Source organism: Plecotus auritus (assembly GCF_963455305.1).
Source record: "Plecotus auritus genome assembly, chromosome: 8".
Classification (NCBI taxonomy): domain Eukaryota; kingdom Metazoa; phylum Chordata; class Mammalia; order Chiroptera; family Vespertilionidae; genus Plecotus; species Plecotus auritus.
The window spans coordinates 1424184-1448161 of record NC_137782.1 but is presented as its reverse complement, the minus strand read 5'-3'; the positions used below and the strand labels follow the sequence as shown (position 1 = coordinate 1448161).

The 23978-nt window shown below is 54.8% G+C and overlaps 1 protein-coding gene across 4 annotated transcripts in view; it reads left to right on the top strand.

Annotated features, from left to right (window-relative positions):
* The first annotated feature begins 15523 nt into the window (after positions 1–15523).
* The window catches only part of ZNF521 (zinc finger protein 521), a 321390-nt gene continuing 312935 nt past the window's right edge, over positions 15524–23978 (top strand). The window contains exons 1-2 of one of the 4 annotated variants that reach the window (XM_080686738.1): positions 15560–15725; positions 16751–16791. In XM_080686738.1, the coding sequence (XP_080542864.1) occupies positions 16752–16791 (40 nt within the window). In that variant the 5' untranslated portion in view covers positions 15560–15725; position 16751. The other 3 variants (XM_080686739.1, XM_080686740.1, XM_080686741.1) reach the window with 3 other exon arrangements.

Genomic DNA, 23978 nt, shown 5'->3' with positions numbered 1-23978 from the left:
GAGATTTCCCAGAGAGCGTCTATGCGAACTCATGGACACAGCGGTCAATCGTGCAGTGAAGGCCTGGGGGGAGGGGGAAGGAAGGAGCGAGTGAAGAGAGTCAATGGGGGGGGGGGGAAGGAGGACATCTGTAATACTTTCAACAACAAAGATCAATTTTAAAAAAGAATTTTTAGAAATTCACTGAAAAGAAGAAAAGAAAACTATTATAAAGTAAGAAAGGAAATAATGAAATAACCCATTTGCCTGGAAACCCTGTGGGTTCTGAGGTCTACGGTGTACACCAAGCACGTCAAACGCGTGGCCCGCAGGCCACAAGCCTCGTTGATTTGGCCCGTGTTAGCCTTTGCGTTTGGCACGCTTGGTGTACACTGGTCCAGGAAGCATTGGAATCTGCAAAGGCTCATGGGCAGGGGGGTCAAGTGTAGAGAACAGAAGCCAAAGGGCACAAACGATAGACTGTGTGGTGTCTCCTTCTTAGGAACCAGGCTCTTATTTCCCCGGGGGCACAGCTGGGCTCCTTCCCCTGGGCTGGTGCAGCCTGTGCCAGGGGCCAGGTGACCTGGGCATGGACCTCAGAGCCACTCCTCCCCTCTCAACAGCTCACACCACCCACGGCCACGTAGCTGGTGCCTGAAACAGCTTCCCCACTTCTGTCCGGCAAAACCCCATTCATCCTTCAAGACCCAGGTTGAAAGTCCCCTCTTCCGTGAAGCCGGTCCAGTCCTCTCGGCAGAACCCGCCTCTCCGTGCGCTGGGCTCTCAGCCTTTGGAGGGCCCGCTGAGGGCCGCGCTTATGTGTGTGTGTGTTTGTTGAGGAAGTTTTCCTTCTTTGCAGGGTCTCGAGTTCCGGAAGGCAGAATTCCGGTTTATTCGTGTTGGTCTCCTCACACCTCAGGCAGTTCCAGGCACGGAATAAACCTGTAATCAGTATCAGTTGAGTCCGTGATGTCTGCTCAGAAATGGTAGCTGGTAGGGAGCCGCATAGGCAGAAAGACGGGGAAGCTGTCTTAGAAGGATGGTGCAGACATGAGGTTGAATTTGAGAAGACACAGAGAGAGAGCTTTTATTTTTCCATTTCCAACAAGAAGTCTATTTAAGCAACAAGGTGCCAGACTTGAAGGGGAAAATAATCTAGGATTCCTGTCTTTTGGGGTCCGTTATCCCCACGCAGAGACCGATGGCCGACGTGTCACAGCTACCACAGAAATCTCCTAAAAGTGTCCTTGGCTTCACAAGGATAAATGAAAAAACATGAGCCATTCTCCCATCAGGCAAGGGAGGCTATGATTTTTATGTGGTTCTTTTTTTGTTGTTCCACAGTGAGAGCAGGATCACTTCCCGGGATATGAGATGAGAGCGGAGTGAGCGGCCACTGATGGAGGAAGGGGCGTTCTCACACGGCCAGAGTTCTCCCCATCCCGTCTCCACGTGACGTCACCCTCGGCCACCTAGTTTACAAAGTGCTCGTGCACATGCATCCGTTACTCTGTGTGCAGTGAGGGACCTGGGATGGGGAAAGTGGATGCACAGAGAACGCTATGCTGTAGCCAGGACGGAGCGGGGCGGGGTGGGGGGGGGGGGGGGAGAGGGAGGACCACGTTGCAGGTTTTTAAGTTTCCTCGTTGAGGACGCCCCTGTTGGAGGAGCCGGGTTCTGGGATAAGGTGGAAGGTCCCCTTTAGCAGCCCCCTCCCCTGTGCTGCTGGAACCCGGCAGCGGTGTCTTCACCGCCCCCATCAGCGGGCAGGTGCATCTGTTGCATTGATTGGCTGCCCCTCAAAGCTGAGTCCCATCGAGGAACCCTGTGGGTCCCAGGGGGCTTTCGTTCGCTTACTGGGTGGGGTGCGCCCCTTCCTCTCTCCCTGCCCCGCCCAGCGGCCTGCCCGCCGCCTTCAAGTTCAAGTGATGGCGTCCTCAATCCTCACTCCTCCCTCAGGCTTCTCCTTGGCCGTGGCGAGCCCCGGGTCCCCACAGTGACCGCTTCACAGGGGAGGGAGAGCTTGGGAGTGGAGGGCGGGAAGGATGAAGACGTGGGGAGAGAATGAGGAGCGGGAGAGGCATGGAGAAGGCGAGCAGCTTGCAGAGGAAGATGGTCCAGCGTGAGCGAGCCAGCGAGCACGCGGAGGGAAAGGAGAGGAGCCCGGGAACAGTCCGGGCCGGTGGCTGCTCTGGCTCCCTCAGGAGTCCCCGACTTTGGGAGCCACGAGGAGGAGGGAGGCCAGCGACGCGCCAGCGATGATGTGAAGAGGCCAGTCCGGGTGCGGGTCGGGGTGCGGGGACGTTTCTGTTGGGGCTGCAAGGAATGAGCACAGGCAGGCGGGAGCAGAGGGTGACTGTCAGCAGCCCCCATGGGGACGGGCAGCCCCGGAACTCCACAGGCGGGGACCTCAGTTCCGTGTGGAAAGCGTGCGCGTGGGGAGGGGGCCGCCAGGCACGGCCTCGCCGATCTGGCTCAGCGCCCGCTCTGTGGGCGCCCGCTGTGTGGGTGTCTGCTCTGTGGGTGCCCTCTCTGTGGGCGTCCGCTCTGTGGGTGCCCGCTTTGTGGGTGTGCACTCTGTGGGAGCCCGCTCTGTGGGTGTGCACTCTGTGGGTGCCTGCTTTGTGGGTGTGCACTCTGTGGGAGCCGGCTCTGTGGGTGTGCACTCTGTGGGTGCCTGCTTTGTGGGTGTGCACTCTGTGGGAGCCGGCTCTGTGGGTGCCCGCTCTGTGGGAGCCCACTCTGTGGGCGTCCGCTCTGTGGGTGCCCGCTCTGTGGGTGCCTGCTCTGTGGGTGCCCGCTCTGTGGGTGCCTGCTGTGTCAGTGCCCGCTCTGTGGGCGCCCGCTCTGTGGGTGCTCGCTCTGTGGGTGCCCGCTCTGTGGGTGCCCGCTCTGTGGGCGCCCGCTCTGTGGGTGCTCGCTCTGTGGGTGCCCGCTCTGTGGGTGGCCGCTGTGTCAGTGCCCGCTCTGTGGGTGGCCGCTGTGTCAGTGCCCGCTCTGTGGGTGCCCGCTCTGTCAGTGCCCACTCTGTGGGTGTGCACTCTGTGGGTGCCCGCTCTGTCAGTGTCTGCTCTGTTGGTGCCCGCTGTGTCGGTGCCCGCTCTGTGGGTGCCCGCTCTGTGCGTTCCTTCCTGTGACTGGAACGTGGCCATCGAGGCCTCTCGCACCCGGGGGGAGGAACGCATGCACACTCTCGCTTCTCCGCCCTCCTGCGTGGAAATGGACGGGAGGCGGCAGGGGCGCGGGGAGGGAGGGGGTTGGTTATGCATGGGTGTCACTTTAAGAGTCTGCACTACGGAAGGAGTCCACTGGGCGAGAACGTTTAAAAACAGAATTACCTGAGAGGGGAGCCTGAGGCCCTCCCCAGTAAGGGCTGCTGCTCCGAGGGGGTTCCCACAGAATTCAGAGAGAATCCGTCTGCCTGTGAGGGGCTGCCCTGGCCATCTGGGCCCCCCGCTTCCTTTCCTCTCTGGGGAAGCCCCACTGGGTGCTCTCGGAGGGAAGGAGGGACGCGCCTCGACCTGCCAGGAGGTGACAGACAGGGCTCTGGACCTGGTAGGGGCACAGGCACGTGGCCGCGCTCGCCAGCTGGCGACGCCACTCCGATCCTGGTCGTCGGGGAAGGAGGGAGCACTCCAGAGTAGCTGCAGACCAGGCACCGAGGCGCAGGGGGACGCAAAGGCCAGCTGTGCCCCGGGTCCCACACGCGAGTCCGAGGAGGAACTGGCTGAGCTTGGACAGAGCGGTGCCTCCCCGAGCGTCCCTCTCCGGCCTCCCCCGACCCTGTGCGCTGCCGCCACCCTCGCAGTCCATGGCTCCCAGGGAGCCTGCCTCAGTCAGCGGCCAGCGCCTGCCCGATGGGGTGCGGGCGTCCGCCCCATCCGTGGCTGCTCAATCCGAATGCCCAACGTGGTGCCACTGGAGGGGCCGCCTGGGGGAGGTGACGAGGGCATAAAGGTAGATGTTTCATAAATGGGACCAGTGCTCTCATAAAAGAATCCCAGAGGGAGGGTGGGGGGGAGGCGGGGGGAGGGTGCCTGGGAAGAGATCAACCGAAGACCTTGTGTGCACATATGCATCACCCATGGACACGGGCAATAGGGTGGGGGCGGGGGCGGGGGCGGGGGCGGGCTCAAAGGGGTCAATGGGGGGGAAGGGGGACTTATGTAATACTTTCAACCATAAAGATTTTTTCTTTAAATATCTTTTATTGACTTTTTACAGAGAGGGAGGGAGAGGGAGAGAGAGTTAGAAACGTCGATGAGAGAGAAACATCCATCAGCTGCCTCCTGCACACCCCCTACTGGGGATGTGCCCGCCACCAAGGCACATGCCCTTGACCGGAATCGAACCCGGGACCCTTGAGTCTGCAGGCCGACGCTCTATCCACTGGGCCACACCGGTTAGGGCAACAATAAAGATTTTAAAAAATTTAAAAAAATAAAAGGGGCCCCAGAGAAGTCTTGGCTCCCTTTCCCTGTGCAGACGCCGCCAGGAGAGGGCCATCGGCGTGTGAAGGCGGCCTCACCGGACTCCCAGCCTGCCCGCGCCTTGACCTTGAACTTCCAGCCTTCCAAAGGATGAGGAATAAATTCTGTGCCTTGCAAGCCGCCCCGTCGATGGTATTCTGTACAGAAGCCTGAAGAGACTCGGACAGGACTCACCTGGCACACCCGCTCACTGGCCGTGGCGACGAAAGGAGCTCCCGAGAACGGGAAAGTGTGTGTTTAGACCCTCTACGCCAGCCGTGGGCAAACTACGGCCCGCGGGCCGGATCCGGCTGTTCTATCTGGTTCTCTTGCTCTCCCCTCCGCTCCTTTACTTTGAATTTATATTAGTTCACACAAACACTCCATCCATGCTTTTGTTCCGGCCCTCCGGTCCAGTTTAAGAACCCATTGTGGCCCTCGAGTCAAAAAGTTTGCCCACCCCGGCTCTACGCTGTTAAATGCTCTGTTGGCCAGGGTCACGGTGCGGACGCTACGCCAGGTCCTGGGGAGGAGAGCTGACCCTGTCCCCGAACACAGCCACTGCCTCTGCGGGCGACGGAGGCACGTCCGATACGTAAAGCGCATTTCTGATACCCTGCCTATCAGCCACGTGTTGGTGGGGAACACAGCACCGCCCGCCTACGTCATGTGACCTAACCACACGTTACTCACAGACTCTGTGCGCGGGGATTTGGGGGGCAGCTTAGCGGGCCGGGCGCTGGGTCCCCAGGAGGTTGCAGTGAGCATGTCACGGAGCTGGCATCTCACCCGAAGGCGTCGGCGGCGAAGGGCCATTCCAAGCTCCTTCTCGTGCTTGTTGGTGGGGTTGTGTCTTGTGGGCTGTTGGAGTGGGGACCCCGTTTCTTGTGGGCTGTTTACTGGGGACCCCCGTTTCTTGTGGGCTGTTTACTGGGGACCCCCGTTTCTTGTGGGCTGTTTACTGGGGACTCCCATTTCTTGTGGGCTGTTTACTGGGGACCCCCGTTTCTTGTGGGCTGTTTACTGGGGACCCCCGTTTCGTGTGGGCTGTTGGACTGGGGACCCCATTTCTTGTGGGCTGTTGGAGTGGGGACCCTGTTTCTTGTGGGCTGTTTACTGGGGATCCCCGTTTCTTGTGGGCTGTTGGACTGGGGACCCCATTTCTTGTGGGCTGTTGGAGTGGGGACCCTGTTTCTTGTGGGCTGTTTACTGGGGACCCCCGTTTCTTGTGGGCTGTTGGAGTGGGGACCCCCGTTTCTTGTGGGCTGTTGGAGTGGGGCCCCCGTTTCTTGTGGGCTGTTGGAGTGGGGACCCCGTTTCTTGTGGGATGTTTACTGGGGAACCCCGTTTCTTGTGGGCTGTTGGAGTGGGGACCCCGTTTCTTGTGGGCTGTTTACTGGGGACGCCCATTTCTTGTGGGCTGTTGGACTGGGACCCCGGTTTCCTGTGGGCTGTTGGAGTGGGGACCCCATTTCTTGTGGGCTGTTGGACTGGGACCCCGGTTTCTTGTGGGCTGTTGGAGTGGGGACCCCATTTCTTGTGGGCTGTTGGAGTGGGGACCCCGTTTCTTGTGGGCTGTTGGAGTGGGGACCCCCGTTTCTTGTGGGCTGTTGGAGTGGGGACCCCGTTTCTTGTAGGCTGTTGGAGTGGGGATCCCGGTTTCCTGTGGGCTGTTGGAGTGGGGACCCCCGTTTCTTGTGGGCTGTTGGAGTGGGGACCCCGTTTCTTGTGGGCTGTTGGAGTGGGGACCCCGTTTCTTGTGGGCTGTTGGAGTGGGGACCCCCGTTTCTTGTGGGCTGTTGGAGTGGGGACCCCCGTTTCTTGTGGGCTGTTGGAGTGGGGACCCCGTTTCTTGCTGCCTGGTGGCCTGAGGCCTCCCCTCTTCCCTGTTTTGTGAGCCAGCAGGGAAGCCAGAGAGAGAGGAGCTGTTGATCGTAAACTTGGAAGTAGCGTCCCATCGCGGTGCCCTTTCCGTGTTCCAACAGCAGCCCTGGGGCAGCCCCCGCTCCGGGGCTAGGATGACACAGCAGCATGAATAGCAGAAGGTGGGGTCCTGGGAGCTGCCCCCCCCCCCCCCCCGACAACATCACGGTGAGAGCATGGGATCCTGGGTATTGTGGGCCCACAGCAGCTGATGGCGGGCACCCGAGTGAGGGCAGGAAGCTGGGAAAGAAGGAAAGAATCAAGGAAGCCTTTTAGGAAAAAAGCGAAACTTTCATGGTGTCCAGGGAAATCGAGTTCCTGAGAACGTTTCTGAAGTTTGGCCCGTGGACAGCAATCGTGCGGGAAGGCCTGGGAAGGGGGAAGGAGAGAGGTGGCGGGGCCAATGGGGGACAGAGGGGGAAATCTGCAATACTTTTAACAATAAAGATAAATTAAAAATAGCCCTGACCGGTTTGGCTCATTGGTAGAGCGTCGGCCTGCGGACTGCAGGGTCCCGGGTTCGATTCCGGTCAAGGGCATGTACCTTGGTGGCGGGCACATCCCCAGTGGGAGGTGTGCAGGAGGCAGCTGATCGATGTTTCTCTCTCATCGATGTTTCTAACTCTCTATCCCTCTCCCTTCCTCTCTTCCTCTCTGTAAAAAATCAATAAAATATACTTTAAAAAAAGATAAATTTAAAATAAATAAATAGCCTGGCCGGCACGGCTCAATGGTTGCACGTCAACCTATGAACCAGGAGGTCAGGGTTCAATTCCTGGTCAGGTCAGGGCACAGGCCGGGATTGTGGGTTTGATCCCCAGTCGGGGGCGTGCAGGAGGCAGCCGGTCAATGACTCTTTCTTATCGTTGATGTTTCTATCCTTCTCCATTCCTCCCTGAAATCAATTCCTGGTCAAAATATATTTTAAAATAAAATATATTTTAAATAAATAAATAAATTTATTTATTTATTTTAAAATAAATAAATAAATAAATAAATAAATAAATACAATTTTAAAAACAAACAGAAAGATGAGAAACCTTTGAACCCCGTCGGCCAGCAGGGCAAGCTCTCGGAGGGCTTCGTGCAGATGGACACTCGGGTGGCAGGCGGCCTGTGGGCAGCGGCCGCGGGGAGAGGCCTTCACTTGCTCTCCGGAGGCAGGCGGGCAGGGTTTCCAGGAACCGGGAAGCGGAAATCACCTCCCAGGACTCGGTCACAAGCAGCTGCTGTTTCAGGGGAGGGAGCGTGTGACTTCCACCCGCAGCGCGTCCTTGCAGACAGAGCTCCGAGTCAACGGAGAATGAGCTGCTGGTCAGAAAGGAGGAGACGCGGGGAACAGGGAGGAGGCCCCTTAAAACCCCGTGATGGAGAGCAGGGGTCGTGCAGGACAGCACTGAGGTGCAGACTGCAGGAGGGCAAGGGGAGGTAACACTTGGGAAATATGGGGGGCGGGGGGGGGGGCCTCTGGAACGGATCCTGCGTCCTCCAGCGCTTTCATCCCGTTTTTACACACGTTACGGCTGGAGCCTCCGTGGAGACGGCTTTCTTATTGCCGGGCGGAGACGCCAGGCCGACGTGATGGAAAGGTGATGCGTTCTCGGCCCAGCGAAGGGGAGCTGGGGGCCATGAGCCCACGGCTTTTCTTCAGAGTGACATTTTATGTTGCAATTTTAATAGAAAAAAAATAAAGAAAAGCGCAGAAGGAGATTGGGGGAAACATGGGAGGGTTCATCTTCCCACTCGGAGTGAGAGTGGGAGGGTCAGTTCCCTGGAAAAGGAGAAGCAGCAGCAATGCGCAGACAGAGACACCACCCTTCTCACCAGGAGATGGGAGAGGAGGGCCTTAAATCCCGCAGCTGCCTACAGGGCGCAGGCCACCTGGGAGCGAGCTGCTCCAAGAACCCACCTTCCCCACGCCACCGGGAAAGCCACAGGAAACAGAAGCCCATGTCGTCTGCAGGTATCCGAAGCTGCAAATACCCAGGGTCCACGCTGGCCTGAAGAGCGAACGTGGGTTTGGAAACCCACAGGCCAAAGGAAATACGATGGCCCTTTCTGAAAAGAGGGGACACACCATGAACTAGGACCAGAGGACTGTGGGTATATACAAAGATCCCACGATCGGCTGGAACGGCGAAGGGAGAGTTTTTGCTTAAAAGGAGTATCGACCCCACCTGTTGCGTATCGAGCCAACGCGGGTCCCAGGGTTGAGGGTCGCATCACCTCAGTGTTGGGTCTCTACGGGGTCAAAGGTGAGACGGAGGACGATCGCTTCTCCGCCTGCGTTTTGACCAGCCGGATGCGTTTCTTGGAGGTCAGCAGACGGGGAGTGGTGCCCGTGACCACGGAGAGGACCTCATCTCGTCTTACAGATGAAGCTAGGAGGACACCGGGGTCTGACAAGCATATTCAAAGGCATCTACTTCCTTCTGAGCACGACGGTATCGAGATTGAGAACAGTGACCCTGGCCCCGCAGGGAGACCAGGCTGGGGGGTCTGCACCCGTGGCTCCGAGGCTTTGCTGAGAGGGCGTTTCCCCTCAGAAGTCTCCACTATCTGATTTCTCGCGCATCTTCATTACAATGGCGACGAAGGTTCATATGATTTCAAAGGTACCACACGTTTTATGAAGTACCTTCTGAATCATCATCAGAGACAGATTAACTTCACCCAGGTCAGGGAATCTGTGGGTCCTAATTCTGTGAAAAGTGTTATTCCATAGGATACAACCTGCCGATGGCAAATAGTTTATTCTACTTAACTCCGAACCATTTCCAAACACCCGAGAAAAATCCCTAAAAATCCTGACATGGTATCCCGGGCTTCTCTCTCTCTCTCTCTCTCTCTCTCTCTCTCTCTCTCTCTCTCTCTCTCCCTCTCTCTCTCTCTCTCCCTCTCTCTCTCTCTCTCTCTCTCCCTCCCTCCCTCCCTCCCTCCCTCCCTCCCTCCCTCCCTCCCCCTCCCTCCCTCCCTCCCTCCCTCCCTCCCTCTCTCTCTCTCTCTCTCTCTCTCTCTCTCTCTCTCTCTCTCGCTGTCACACAAAAGTCTACAATGAGAGCATCTCACCTGCCCTGAAAGCCAGCTTCATCAGGACCTTAGCTGTGTTTTCATAGGAGTCTAAAGACAAGTCTCCGAAATTATTTGAGATCCAACGAGTTCTCTGAAAATAAGAGCAGCAGAGCCGTGATATAGGTCATTATTGCTTTTAATCAAGAAGAAGTTGATTCATCTGTGTATCCGGCCACCACTGTATCCCAGCAAAGGCGTCTGCAGAATTAAAACCTTCACTTCTAAATCGCCGGGGCACACATGGTTACAGCTTTCCGTTGCTATGCAGAGCGGCTAACTTTATTTATTTTTATTTTTATTTTTTAAAATATATTTTATTGATATTTTACAGAGAGGAGGGGAGAGGGATAGAGAGCTAGAAACATCGATGAGAGAGAAACATCGATCAGCTGCCTCCTGCACACCTCCCACTGGGGATGTGCCCGCAACCAAGGTACATGCCCTTGACCGGAATCGAACCCGGGACCCTTCAGTCCGCAGGCCGACGCTCTATCCACTGAGCCAAACCGGTTTCGGCCAGAGCGTCTAACTTTAATATTTTAATTTTACCCCTTTTATTAACTATCCTTACCTCTCGCCATTAAAGGGTTTCTTTTTATTATCTTCAGTGTTAAAAAATATGTATTTTTATTGATTTCAGAAAGGGAGGGAGAGGGTGAGAGAACATCAATGATGAGAATCACTGACTGGCTGCCTCCTGCATGAGCCCGCAATCTGGGCTTGTGCCCTGACCGGGAATTGAACCGTGACCTATTGGTTCATAGATCGATACTCAACCACTGAGCCACACTGGCCTGGCATCTTCAGATTTTAATAACCCATCTTTTGTTTTCCCTGTGAACTGTAGTGTTAATGAGATAGTTTGGTATTTTAATAATTATGTTAAGCCAATCAAAGACATCCATTTGCCGAAACCGGTTTGGCTCAGTGGATAGAGCGTCAGCCTGTGGACTGAAGGGTTCCAGGTTGGATTCCGGTCAAGGGCACGTACCTTGGTTGCGGGCACATCCCCAGTAGGAGGTGTGCAGGAGACAGCTGATCGATGTTTCTCTCTCATCGATGTTTCTAGCTCTCTATCCCTCTCCCTTCCTCTCTGTAAAAAATCAATAAAATATATTAAAAAAAAAAAAAAAGTAAGAGCTTGGGCTCAAAAAATTATTAAAAAAAAAAGACATCCATTTGTGCTCATTTTTACCAAAACTTTAAGATTTTGAGATATAAAAACAAATTAAATATTGTATTTTAAATATATAACATTAATTTACTTGTGTGTAATATGTAAAACTTTGAAAGTATTTGTCTATAGGCATCATCTAGATAGATATACAATGTAACATGGAAAATTTTGCTTATTATAAATTTTTCAAAATGGGAGAAACATAATTTCCCATCTTAGGACATGTGCTTACTCCCTCTTTATTCCATCATCTGCAAACTTTGTAGTTCTGATTTACACTGATTATTTTTAGTTTACGCCGATATGTCCTATAAATGCACACTATTAGCAACGTTTAAAATGACGGATTCAATTTCTATCGAGGCGTCTATTCATGGCACATGCTCATTTTTCGTTAGTAGATCACTTAAATTCCTATGTCCTTAAATTCCTTAGAATTCTCAAATGAACACCATCCGTTTCTTAAAATATGTTAAGATCTATTTTCTTGAGGCGATGCCTCGTCTATTAAACATACCTCCGAAAGTACCTATTGTTACTTGCAAATATCATGCTAGAGTAAGATCTCTATTTTCTTTGACAACTTCCGTAACAAAGAGCTTCCCCCCCTTTCTAGCTGTCTCAGGGGTCGGAAGGAGCGGTGGTTATAAAAGCCTCAGAAAGAAAAAATGTCAGTGTCATACACTAAGCTTTCAACGTTTCTATACATGTGGCAATTAAATTTTAAAAATTTCACTGAACTATGTTACTGTAGGATAGCAAGTCGCTATATACTGTGCATTAAAAAAGCATTCCTTTCTTGATGTAGTTCGCCACAAAATAGAAAAGTACTTGTGCGTATATATTAGAAATTACAAAAAGAGAATGAAGGACTCAAATTTTATGGAGACATGTCAAAACAATAACGAAAACATTGAGGACAGGATTTATCATTCATGACGGCAAAATACATCTGCTCTGGCTGTGTCCTGGGCACACACTTTTCCATGTGAAGTTCCTCAACACGTCTGCAGCCAGCTCTCCCCGCCCATTTCACAGATTCAGAAGAGAGGCGGGCTGGTTAGGGGTGCGGGGGGTGGACACCAAGGAATGCACTGAGGATACTCAACGGTCAAGCACAGCTACCGGGGACAGACAATAGCTTCTCTCTGCTACAAACAATGGCTTTCAATAAGCGCAACTGATATTTTGCACAAATTATTGATAAACATCTGTCAACAAATGTTAATTTAACAGCCCTTTTATACATTGTTCTAACTTTAAATGTTAATATATTACCATGTAGGTGTCTACCTAACACATACATGTATTTTATACTTTACATATAAAACATCCACTTATGTTTTACAGACACACACACAACACACACACACACACACACACACACGACTTTCATATGGCTTTGAAAAGTTCTTTCTAAAAGGTCTTGAAAAGATGGGATGTAATACGGCATATTAATCAGGCAGATACTACACTTAAATTTGACGTAAACTTGCAATACTTTTTCAAAGATACATTGAAAAAACCCCGAAAATGTTACATGAAGTTGTTACCCACTGCAGATGAGTAAAAGGAAGTAGAATGTGTGGTGAGGATGTTTGTATGAAATCATGACTGTTTTCTTTGTAATCGGTTTAGGGTCCAGACTGCACCTTGGACACTACGACCACTTAAAACTTATCAAAGGCATTTATGTTTCGCAACTGACATTTTAAATGGAAGATTTACTTCAACTGGTACCTTATACGTTTTTTGTAATTAATTCCTTTGAGGTCAGGTTTCATAGACACAGAATGCCTTTCACATTAATCCTTCCTTTCGCAATACCGTTATTGTTGGAATTAGCAGTTGGAAAAAAGAAAAAAGTCAATCTTTTTCAAATGAGGCCCTCCGTTCCTGGTATTCTGCTTGTTTCACCCATGAAAGATTTTCTAAAAAGTGCACAATATCTTAAAAGTGGACGCTATGGAGACAGTGAAAAAAAAAAAAAAAGCTGGGAGTTAAATGCCATGCATTAATTAGAAATGGAAAGTTTAGTTCTATAGATGTTTAAGTTCTTAATGAAGGGGCTGAGTAAGAGGGGGTCTGTCTCAATTTAAACTTTATGCTGTTATTCAGGTTATCTGTACCTAACACCTAAAATTTGTCAGCCTTCTCTATCTGTCTTTGCTATTTCTTCATGAAGGGCTGCGCAGATGATGTGGTGGGTAGCGCGATGTGAAGGATGCCCGTTAGATCGGAGCTGAATTTCCAGTTTTGGTTTACGAACAGGAACCCTGCATCTCAACGCTGGGAGACGGTAAGGGAGCATACCGTGGCTCACTATCCTCAGAATAAACTTTACTGAGCGAGGAAAACCGTTTACTAATCAGGCATGTTTACACATTCACAGTTGCTAATGATGTTCCCCCGTGTTGGCAAAGGAAAGACAAAACACAGTTTCCCGTGTAGCATCTGTGTTGCCTTCCCCACGTAAGCTGGACGTTTTGTATGTTTTCCACGTCTGTTTATTTACGAAACGTGGGAAGTCATTGCCAGTCTACCTGGCAGCGCTTAATGACAGCCACGTGCTCACCAAGGCCAGGGAACGGATGAACCCATGTGGGACGGCATGGCGAGGGGCGATGCCATCCTGGGAGCCCTGTCTCCTTCCAAAAACGTGGGGCCTGCAAGGCTGTCTTGGGTCCCCAGACATCTTGGTGGGTCCTGAGACAATCCTTGCCCTGTCTTCAGCCAAATTCCTTCTGCATTTTCCTGTGTGTGTTCCTCCTCCATCACCGACAATGACACTCAAGTGTTTCCAAAGTTGATGCTTTTTCCTCATTCTGAAGAGGATGGCGTGGCGTTCATGGGTGCATTTTGGAGTTTCTGTTTTAGAGACAAAATCGGTGTCCCGCCCCCCCTTCACCCCCCCCTCCCGCCCCCCCCCCCGCCAGCCACCAGACATTTGAGATCGAACTTAAAGTATTTAAAGAAATGCTTCAAAAACATCTTTCCCGATCTCTGTAGGTTAACGTGTGAGATTTAGGTAAAAAACAGTTATTTTTGTCTTTGGGGTGTTGGCACTTCCCCCTCCCCCCCCCCCCCAGGGAATACTATGCAGTCTCCCCCACTCTGGAACCTGAGACTCCCGGGGCAGAGCCACATTCCCCCAGCCAAGGGCTCTCTCTATTCATCCCTTGCAGAGGAAGGCAGGAGAAATATTAACACGGGGAAGCGAGAGCACACCGCTGCCTCAAACAGGCGAGCCGTATACTGAGGAAGAACAAAAAACCATGAGCCCGCAGAGAATGCCATTTTAACAAATTAGGACACACGTTAGTAACATGTTAACAGTTTTTCACATTCCAGTAAACACAGCTTTAGATGCTATCAGTGTTTCAGACGGAGTCGCTCATAACCCGGGACCACACATACCTGCCATCCCAGCATCTGCACACATATGGCCACCACATGAAAGGAAGGCATTGTAAAAACTTGGAGTGCAGACATTTTTTTTCCCCCCTTTCTGAAGGATTTCTGTGAAGTGCAGTGCTTAACAACTTATGTGTAACATCTAGAATCTCAAAAGGTTTGAACAGAGATTCTGCAACTCAAGTTGTATTCTTGATTATTTCACAGCCACGCAGTTACATTTAGTTGACTGCAGCTACAACTTCACGTTAGGAATTACTGTAGCCGGAGTGAAAACATGTCATTGTAATGAAGATATTGGGGGAAAGCCGACTGTATCTGCTTTGGGGTCAAAGCAGTTTGAAGGTTAGATTGGGGAAAAATACAACTTCCTCAAAGCTTTGATGTCTGTGGGTGGTCTCTTAATTGGGAGCTGAATCTTAATTTTACAGAATGAAGAACAATACCACTTGTATGAAATTATGCCCATCTGTGAAATTAATTAACTCTATTCTCAACCTCTTCATTTCCACAAAGACCCGTGAACCTAAGTTTTATTTTGGTCGTGCTGTCTGGCGTTTATGATTTGCCAAGTGCGATCCATCAATAATCAGCAAAACAAACAAAATTAAAATGTCCTTTCTAGGGCCAGGTCAACGAAGAAAACACGTAATGGTTTCTGGTTTGGGGATGGGAGCAGGTGAAAAGTTAGAAAACAAACCTGTCTGCAAACAATAATTCCCCCAATCTGCAACCATTTCAGTAGTTTTAGAAACTGTTATCTCGTTCCTATATTACCCGCATATTTTCTTACCTCTTGCTCTTTTTTTTTTTTTTAAAACCACAACAAGAGAAATGTTTATTTTCCAGCCAGAGCTCTGTGCCCATTGAAGAATGTTATTTCAAGGACCGAAATGAAAGTTGCCTCGCTTGGATCACATCATGACATTTCTCCGGCGTCCCTGACTTTTGTCTAAACGGAAAGGAAAAGCAAAAACAAATCGCACAAACTTGCCTTTCAAAAGCTTCCAAATCAGAGAGGCTTGGCAGCTCTTGCTGTTGCCCCAGAAAAGATTTCCCCAGAGCGAGGGCGGGCCACAGGCCGGGCCCCACTTGACGGTGAAGTCCGACAATGCCCAGCCAGCCCTGCCCGCCTTCCCCTCTGGCCCCGCAGACAGGCCGCCTCCTCCTACATCCATCCGGCCAGAAGGGGGACCTTGCCACTCTCCGCTGCGCCGCGGCTTTCGTTTCTGGAGAGGAGCGGAGCGAGCGGAGGAGCCGAGGTCCGCCTCGCAGTCTAGAAAGCTTTCGGCGGCGGCGGGCGGCCGGGTGTGTGCAGGCGGCGGGCGGCGGGCGGCGGGCGGCGGGCGGGGCGCGCGGCGCGGGGGCGGCGGCGGCGGCGGCGGCGGGCGGGGCGCGGGGCGCGGGGCGCGGGCGGCCCCAGGCTCCGGATCCGCGCGCGCGGCCGCGCGTCCAGGCCGGGTCTTGGCGGGGCCCGGCGCTCCCCGCGCGCTCGCCTTTTAATCATGCCCCTCTGTCTGTGTGTGAGTGCAGGCGGGCTGACAATGATTTCCTCAGTGATTACGTACAGAGCGAGTCCCTGCGGGTTAGGGGCCCCCTCTGGAGCCATCCTGATGGCTTTGGGGGCCTTGCTTCCATTTTCCATTATTATGTGGACTACCGGAGCGACAGCGCAGTCCAAGACCTCGCAGGTTGGTGATGAGGAGGGAGCGCACAGCACACTCCTTCTCCTCCTCCCGCTCGCGGCTCTCCGCCGCCTCCTCCTCCGCCTGCTCTCGCCGCCGCCGCCGCCGCCGCTGCTGCTGCCGCCGCCGCCGCCGCTGCTGCCGGGCAGCCGTAGACTTTAGGGCCCCCGGCCCGGCGCCCACAGCCGCCCCGCGCCCCCGCCCCGACGGGCGCCCCGGCCGCGGGCCCCGCGCCGCCCGCCACGCGCACACGCAGCCCCGCACATCCCCGAGGGGCCGCCGGCTCGGGTGCGGGCTTTTTTAATTTTTTTTTTAATGACTTTCCTGTGGGTTTTATAAAAAAGGGGGGGGGCAGGGAGGAAAAAAAAAGTATTTTCTCCTCTTGGCTGATTTCCCTTGCCCCTTCGCCTCGGCCTTGGAGGGTGCGAGATTTTTTCTTCTCCAGACCTTTTCGCCGCCTCGCAGGGCGGCCTCCCACCCCCGGGGCCCCCCAAACTACAAAAGAGCCCGACTCGCTTTGTAAACAAATCGTTGTTATTTTTGTTTTTTTTTAGGGGGGGATTTTGTTGGGAAAGGAAAAGCGATTTTAAGGAAACACGCTTTCCTTTTGATTAGTTTTTTTTTTCCTATTTGAATTAACTACGTGCATTTTTACGGAGGTGGACATGGTAACGGATTTTCTCTTTTTCGTTCAGCTGACGGCTCTTCCAACCTCGTCCTGCAAAGTATTTTTGTAGCTGTTTTTTTTTTCTTTTTTCTTTCTTTACCTTTTTTTTTTTTTTTTCCCCGAGGTTGGGGGTGGGGGTCGCAGGCTGGGAAAGTTTGGTGCAGCCGCCGCCGCCGCCGCCGCCGCCGTGCGGAGCGCGGAGCCCGGGCCGCCGCCAGCCCCGCGCGAGCGCCAGCCGCCGCCGCCGGAGGAGCGCGGAGCCGGGGCGCGAGGGAGGCCGCGGAGGGCGCGAGGGGCGCGCGGCCACGAGGAGCGTAGTTTCTCTCGGGGCTGAATTGAAACAACTTCAGCTGTTTGCTTTTAGGATGTCTCGCCGCAAGCAAGCGAAACCGAGATCCCTCAAAGGTAAGGAGGCCCCCCCCTTCCTCCCCGGCCGCGGTGTCACTGCGGGCAGCGGCGCGAGGGTGCGTGGCGCGGGGCGTGCGCGCGGGAGTGTGAGTGTGAGTGCGGGCGCGCGCTCCCGCCCTGGGGATGCTCCAGGTGGAGTGAGGACCGGGATGTGTCGGGGTGCGGTGCGGGGTGGGGGTGGGGGCGTTGAAGGCGGGAGGAGGGTCCCCAGGCGGGGCGGCGGTAGAAAGCGGGGAGGAGAAAACAACCCACACACGGTCACGAAAAAAGACAAAAAGGAAAGAGCCGGGGAGGACGTCCGGGCGGAGGAAAAAGTTTCTGTGCTGTTTGCGCCCAGAACGGAGCAGCCGCCGCGCGGGCTGCCTCCCTGCTGTCGGAGGCGGAAAAAGTGCTCGCGGGGCAGGGGCCGGGGCCTCTCCGCCTGGGGAAGCGTGGCCCGCGGTCCGGCCGCCGCCGCCTCCCCGCCCGCGCCCCGCTCCGGTCGCCTTGTCCCGTGGTCCCCGCTCCCGCGCCCGCCCTGCGCACCCCTCCTGGCCGTTCCGGGAAAGTTGGCCGCCCCCTCGCCCCTTCCCCTGCCCGCCGCGCCGCCCCCTTTGATCGATCTTCGGCTTTTCGAGATGGGGTCCAGCTCCCCTCGTCCCGCTTGGAGAGGGAAGTTTGCGGGTGGCGTGTGGGGGGTTTTGGGGGGACGCACTGGCTGCGGCGGCGGCGGCGGCGGCGGGGTGGGGGACGGGGGACACTGAAGTTATTGATCTGGTGGCTGTGGTGGAATGTGGCGAGAGTCACGTGGCCTCCTCCTCCTCCTCCTCCTCCTCCTCCTCTCCCTCCTCCTCCTCCCCCCCTCCCCCTCCTCTCCCTCCTCCTCTCCCTCCTCCTCGGCCTCCGGTTCCACCTTCCCGAGCCTCCTCCCGGGGAAACCAGGGGCGGGCGGCGCTGGGAGCCGAGGTCCGGCGCTCCGAGGCCCAGAGCCGGGAGGGCGCGCGGCGGAGCGCGTGGGCCGGAGCGGGGAGCGCGGGCAGGCCGGGCATGGCATCGGGGCGAAGGCGTTGGGGGCGGCAGCTAGAGTCGGCAGAGGCCCCGGCGAGCGCGGAGGCGGAGGACAAAGGGCGACTTCTGCGCCCTCCTTGGCCCGCAGGGTCCCTCCAGGTCCGCGCGGCCGGCCCCGCCCTCGGGTCCCCGCGGGGCAGCATCCCCTTCCTCTTCGGGGGCCGGGCCGCCCGGGGCCCTTCCCGCCGCCGTCCCCACCCCGCCGCCGGCCGGGGAGGGTGGTGGCCGCCGGCGCCCTGCGCGCCCGGCCCGGCCGCGGTGTAGGTACGGACCGGCTAACGGAGCCCTCGCCGCACACAAAGCCCTTTCTTCTCGGCCGGGCCGGGCCGGGCCGGCGGGGGAGGGCCTGGCGGTCTGAAGGCTCCCCTCTCCCTGGAGCTGGGGCCAAGTTGCAGGCTGAGGCCGGGGTGGACCCCTGACCTGTGTGCCCCGACACCGTTTTGATTTCCATCCCCGCGGGCCACACATCGTCTGGGAAAACCGAGACCAAGGGCCTAACCGATTCGGGAGTCCTTAGTGGACAAATAAACGCCGCGGGCGCACGGGCGTCTGGCTGTCGGGGTGCCCTGGACCCCCTCGCGTGGGGGGGGAACTTGCAGGGCGTCCTTAAAAGTCCTGCAGAGCGCAGGTCCGGGACCTGCCTCCGCCCCAGGCCCTGGGATGGAGAACTTCCCGGGAGCTGGCGGGGTCCCCTGGGGTCCCTGGGGGGGGGGGGGGAAGGGCTGCGCAGGCTTCTGGAACCTCGGTCCTCGGAAGGCTTTTGATTTTAAAAGTTTATTGAAGTTTGTATAGCGGGTTGATGAGCGCCTCGCCGCCTCGGAGTGTTCCGTTCACTCTCCTTTGGGATGAAATCGCAGGGGAAGTTCTGTGGCTTGTGGGGGCCCCTGCGCCCCGCTCTCTGAGGGGGGGCTGCTGGGTTCTGCACGCAGGGCTGTGTGGGCAGCCAGGGAGCCGGTGGGTTAGCGATATTCGCGGGGCCATCTCGGACAAGCCCCAAGGCGGGGTCCCTGGGCCCAAAACCTGGGTGGTTTTTTGTGAAGAAGCAAAGATGGCAAGTGGGAGTGAGCCCAGAGGGCGTTGGGTTCCTTGGCTGCACTGTCCTATGGCGCACACATGTCCACAGCTCCTGCCATCGCTGCCCCAGCACAGCACCCGTGTGTCAGCTGCCAAGCTTTCAATAAAACACGTACATGAGAAACGAAGATGGTTTTTTCCTTCGCGTGGGCATGGGACAGGGCTGTCCTCTGCTCAGTGGCCCCGGGTGGGCTGGCCGAGCTGCGGGTGAGGAGCTGAAGACGGGAACAGAAATAGCTCAGACCTCCCTGACCAGCGGCTTTGTTTTCCTCGGGGTTTGCATCTACCTGGGGACATGCAGGCTTAGAGCAGCAATGTCAGAGGGGGCCTGGGGGCAGCAGGGGCGGTTTGCTAGGTGGCTCTTGTTAAACACCTCGCCCTTCCCTCACTTATTTGTGTATCTCCGTCTTTCCTGCGAGGGTCTCCATTTAACAACACACACGTGTCCTAGGAGTGCCCTGAGCACGTGGATTCCGTACCTGGTATTGTTTGCAAGGTCACACGGGATCGCAGGGAGGCCAGGGAAGGGCTCGGTGACCAAGCTCCCGGCCTGGGAGCAGGCAGTGAGCGGGGAGCGCACCCCGGGCCAGGGGCAGGCGTAGAAAGGCAGCCGAGGTTCAAGTTTCTCTGAAGGAGCCGATCAGTCGTTTTGCAACGGAGATAAAAATGCTGGCGTTCTGAGACGAGTGACGGCGTTTCAGAGCCGTGCGGACTGTTTGGCACCGGCTGGCAGGCGGCCGTGGCCAGCACGGCGATGCCCGGTGCCCTCCTCACCCCTGCGCGGAGCTCTGGTCTCCTGTGCCCGCACGGTTCCTCCACAGGCCCGTTGTACCAGGCCTTCCTGGGAGGGCGGTCACGTGGGACATCATAACCGGGAGCTCGCCTGTCAGGGGCGTCGTGTGTACGTGAGTCAGGTAAACACATGACAACCAAATGGCAGTGAAGTTGGGGGTTTGTTTGTTTTGTTTTGTTTTGTTTTCACCCTAATGCTTAGCCAGGATCGCTCCCCGGAAATGCTATTGCATTGGGTGCACTGGGGGTGTCCTCCGACGTTGGGTGTGTTCAGTGGATCCCGGTGTTTCCTTAAAAACCGGTGCAGGGCCCTAACCGGTGTGGCTCAGTGGATAGAGCGTCGGCCTGCAGACTCCAGGGTCCCAGGTTCGATTCCGGTCAAGGGCATGGACCTGGGTTGCGGGCACATCCCCAGGGGTGGGCGTGCAGGAGGCAGCTGATCGATGTCTCTCTCTCATCGATGTTTCTAGCTTTCTATCCCTCTCTCTTGCTCTCTGTAAAAAATCAATAAAATATATTTAAAAAAAACAAACAGAAAAAAACCGGTGCAGGGCCCCCTCGGTGGTAGCACACTTCATTGTCACTGTCTGGACGACCCCTTCCCGGGAGTGGGTGCCAGGCTTCTGGCTGCCAGGGACAGGGCCCGGCGTGGCCGCCTCCGTGCGTTAGAACCGGGGAGCAGCAAAGACAGGGACCGTGTTTTCTGTTTGTGAGAGCTGTAAGGAATGAGAGCTGTAAGGTATGAAAGCTGTAAGGTACGTTGGAGCCAGGAAACTCTGGTACCCACCCCCCCCTGCCTCTCGGAGCCCTCCCATCAAAACCCTCAGCTCACGTGTAGAAGTGCCGACACGGCCTCTGTCCTCACCAGCGGCGAACCTTCGGGGTAACCTTTCTGCTTAACGAAACAGAGAGGCCAGGCCGGCTTGTAGAGAGGCTGGCATGGCCAGGCAGTGCGGTGCGTGCCCCCCGCCCCCCCACCCGTACCGTGTGGATGTTTATCTCGATGCCTGCGAGGAGCCGATTACTGACTGAGAACATTTCTGCTGTCAGCTTGTTTTTTCAGGCAGCAAATCAGTAGCATCAAATTGGTCAATTGTGACCTATTTCTATTTTTCTTGCTGGCGCTTTTTTTTCTCTCTCTCGTGTTGCTTCTCTGAAGGAGGGTTTTGTGTTTTTTTTTCTTCCCCCCCAGCCATTTTACCTGATAACCATTTTTTTTTTCTTTCTTCACATTTACTCCAGAAATTCCTGCGAGTAGGAAAAAGTGGCCCACTGCGTGAAGGTGTGATATGTTCGGGGAGAGCCAAGTTCTAACGCGGGGCGGGCGGGAGGGGAGCTCTTAGACATGGCAACGGCCAAGTTAAACACGAGACACAATTAGGCGATCTGGACCCTAAGGTGTTCGTAAACCCGTGCCGGGGCCCCCGAGAGAGAAGCGGTGGGAACCGGGGGGGAGAGAGCCCCCAAAGTGCCTTGTTTAGCTTGGCGGCCACAGGAGCGAACCCTGGGTAACTTGGCACAGTCTGAAGTTATCACACTTAGGAGTGACCTTTTTCCTTTTTCCCATTTACCTTCCTTTGTACTTAGAAGGGTTTTTTTGTGTGTGTGTGTGTTTTTTTAAAGCAGTCATTTATTTAGAAATATAACGAAGTGGCAGGAATTCAGCTCTCTGGAAAGGAGAAATGTAAAGGATAGCATGTGAATGTGGAGGCAGGTGGATGTTTAGGCCAGAACCTTTGGCCAGCCAGGAAAGCGACCTCTTAGGCTGTGCTCCCCAGTGGGAAAGCCCCTCTTCACCCGGAGGTTTTTGCCAACAGGCCACGGCCGGCAGCGGTGCTGGTCCCTAACCTCACAGAAGCGTTCACCTCGGTAGGCCTTCTCCAAAGGCTTTTCCAAGACAAAACACACGTCCTGAGGGGGGTGGGCAGGTGAAGTAGAAGAGCAACAAAGAAGGTCTGGTTCTCGGGGTTCCAGCTCCACCTGTTTTATGTCTGAAAAACCCATCTCGCCCCCGGAGAGGCTCCGCTCTAGCTTTGTGACGAAGCCACCCTAAGACAAGACGGATAAAGCAGCCCCGGGTCCCCGGAGCACACCCAGCTGCATGGAGACAGTCGGATAGTTTCCCCGTCATTCAAACTTACAGCACAGCTTCTCCGTCCCAGTTCCTTCCCTACCAGGGACGCTCGACGCCCTGTTCTCATAGCGAGGTGCCTGTTCTGAAGTCCTGGGGAGATGTCCGTGTATGTGATCGCCACATCCTTCTTCATTCGCCGAGGGCGAAGGATGCTCCGCTCGTGGGGCGGCGCACGGCCACGCGGGCTTGGCTTCTGCCTCTGGGCGCTGCCAGGCCTGGCGGCTGCGGAAGCTCCGGTGGCGTCCGTGCCCCTCGGACAGTGGGACAGTGGCCCCTGGCCCTGAGAGCCTGGGGCAGAAGGCCTTTCCTTCCCGCCACCGCTCCAAATGAGGCTGAGAGGTGCTGGAGTCATGACATCGATTATAGCCCAATCAGCAGACAATCCGACATCCACAGAAACAGCAATTACAGTTGGCGAGGCTCCCACGAGTGTGAGTCAAAGTTCCAGAGCCCACGGCCCGGCGAGCGGTTTTCCCAAACCCGAGCCTCCCTCCCTCAAGGTTGCAGCAGGCCCTGGGGCATCTGCTCCGCGGAGGGCACGGGCCCGCGTGGGGCCCCACTGGGCCTCACAGACAATACCATCTGCTTGTTGCACGAGTGGCGGGTGGGCCTTCCGTCATCCTGCCAAAAAAAAAAAAAAAAGGGGCGGGAGGGCAAAAAATAGGGTATGCAACCTGAAAGTGTGCATGCGAAAGTGAGATTACAGAGCGAGTGAGAGGAGCAGCTTTTATAAGGCAGGCTGCTACTAATTCTCCTTCTTTGCTTTGCCAGAGGTCCCCCCCCCCCGCCCTTAAAATCCCCGGCAGCTCTAGACAGCGGTGGCATCTCCTAGCGATGACAACATTTTCCACCTCTTGGCTTCCGAGAATGAGGCTTAGGTCTTCTCGCCCGCTTCTGTGGGTCCTCGCGGGCCTTCCAGCCGATCTGGAGATTTCTCTCCACCTCCGAGGCACCTTCTCCTCCCCTCCTTTTGCTTTTCAAGGAACTCGGTGAGAACTGGCTGCTCTGTCCAATCTAGCAAAATACTTGTTGACAGAAGTTGAAATGTAATAGGGAGCGTACGTGCTGGAGTGTCCATTTTGCGGTAAACGCGTGCAACCCGGAGAAAGAAGTTTGGATGGTCGAGGAGAGCCGTTCTGCCGCGGCCCACTAAGAATTTTATGGAAGGGCCTGCTTTTCCTATTCCCCGCTTTCTTCCTCCGTCTGACAGCACTCACGTTGCTGGCTTAGGGTCATTACTTCGGTTGCCATAGAATACATTCCTTACGGCTGGATTTAATAGACACTGTGTTGAGTTTTTATTTTTATTTTATTTTTTTTAAGAGAGAAAATCATTTGAAGACTTGCAAGGCTGGCATCCCCTTTAGGCAGCCTTTCGGGTGGTTAAAAATGTAAATGTGGTCCTTAGGCCGCGAGTTAAAGAATGCTTTTGAACCGAGTGAGGTTTGGATACAAAGGGTCTCTGGCTGAAGCATTTTTCTCCGATGTATTTTTAAATTTTTCTCGGTTGACTCCTGTAGTGTTTGTCAAAGGTTGAAGTTAGTTGCGGCGGGGGGGGGGGGGGGGGGGGGTAGGTGGGAGTGGGGGATGCATGAAATAGTGTCATCCCTTTGCAGTGAAATCGGAAATACGTTCCTGTTTTTTGTTTGGGGGTTACTCGGTACAGTAGCTAGGGTTACGTCTACCTTGTTTGTCCTAAGGAAAGTGTGCTCGTCCGATTTAAAACAACGCTCTGCAGCAACGTTATTACAAAGCAATTACAACTTAGGCGTTCAAGTTAACATTCGTACATTTAAACAGCTCTGTTATAATGTTAATCAAATAGTGTAAGGAAAGCTTTTAAACGGTTTAAATAATTATGCGACTCCTGGCATAACAGCCTGACACAAGATAAATCTTTGAAAACGAAGTGGAATCAGGCCTTTTTTTTTTTCCTCTTTAATTTTAGGCATTTTGGGCTTGTAGCAAGCATTCCATTCCACCTCTAGTCCAAGTAATTATGCCAGTTTAGTGATTATTAGAGATGAAAGGGATGCGGGGAGGTAGGCATTCCGTAAAACTTCATGGCTTCGGGTTCAGGGCCGATGATTAAGCAGCAGGCCCGGCCGCCTGGGGACGCGGCCACAGCCGTCAGCAC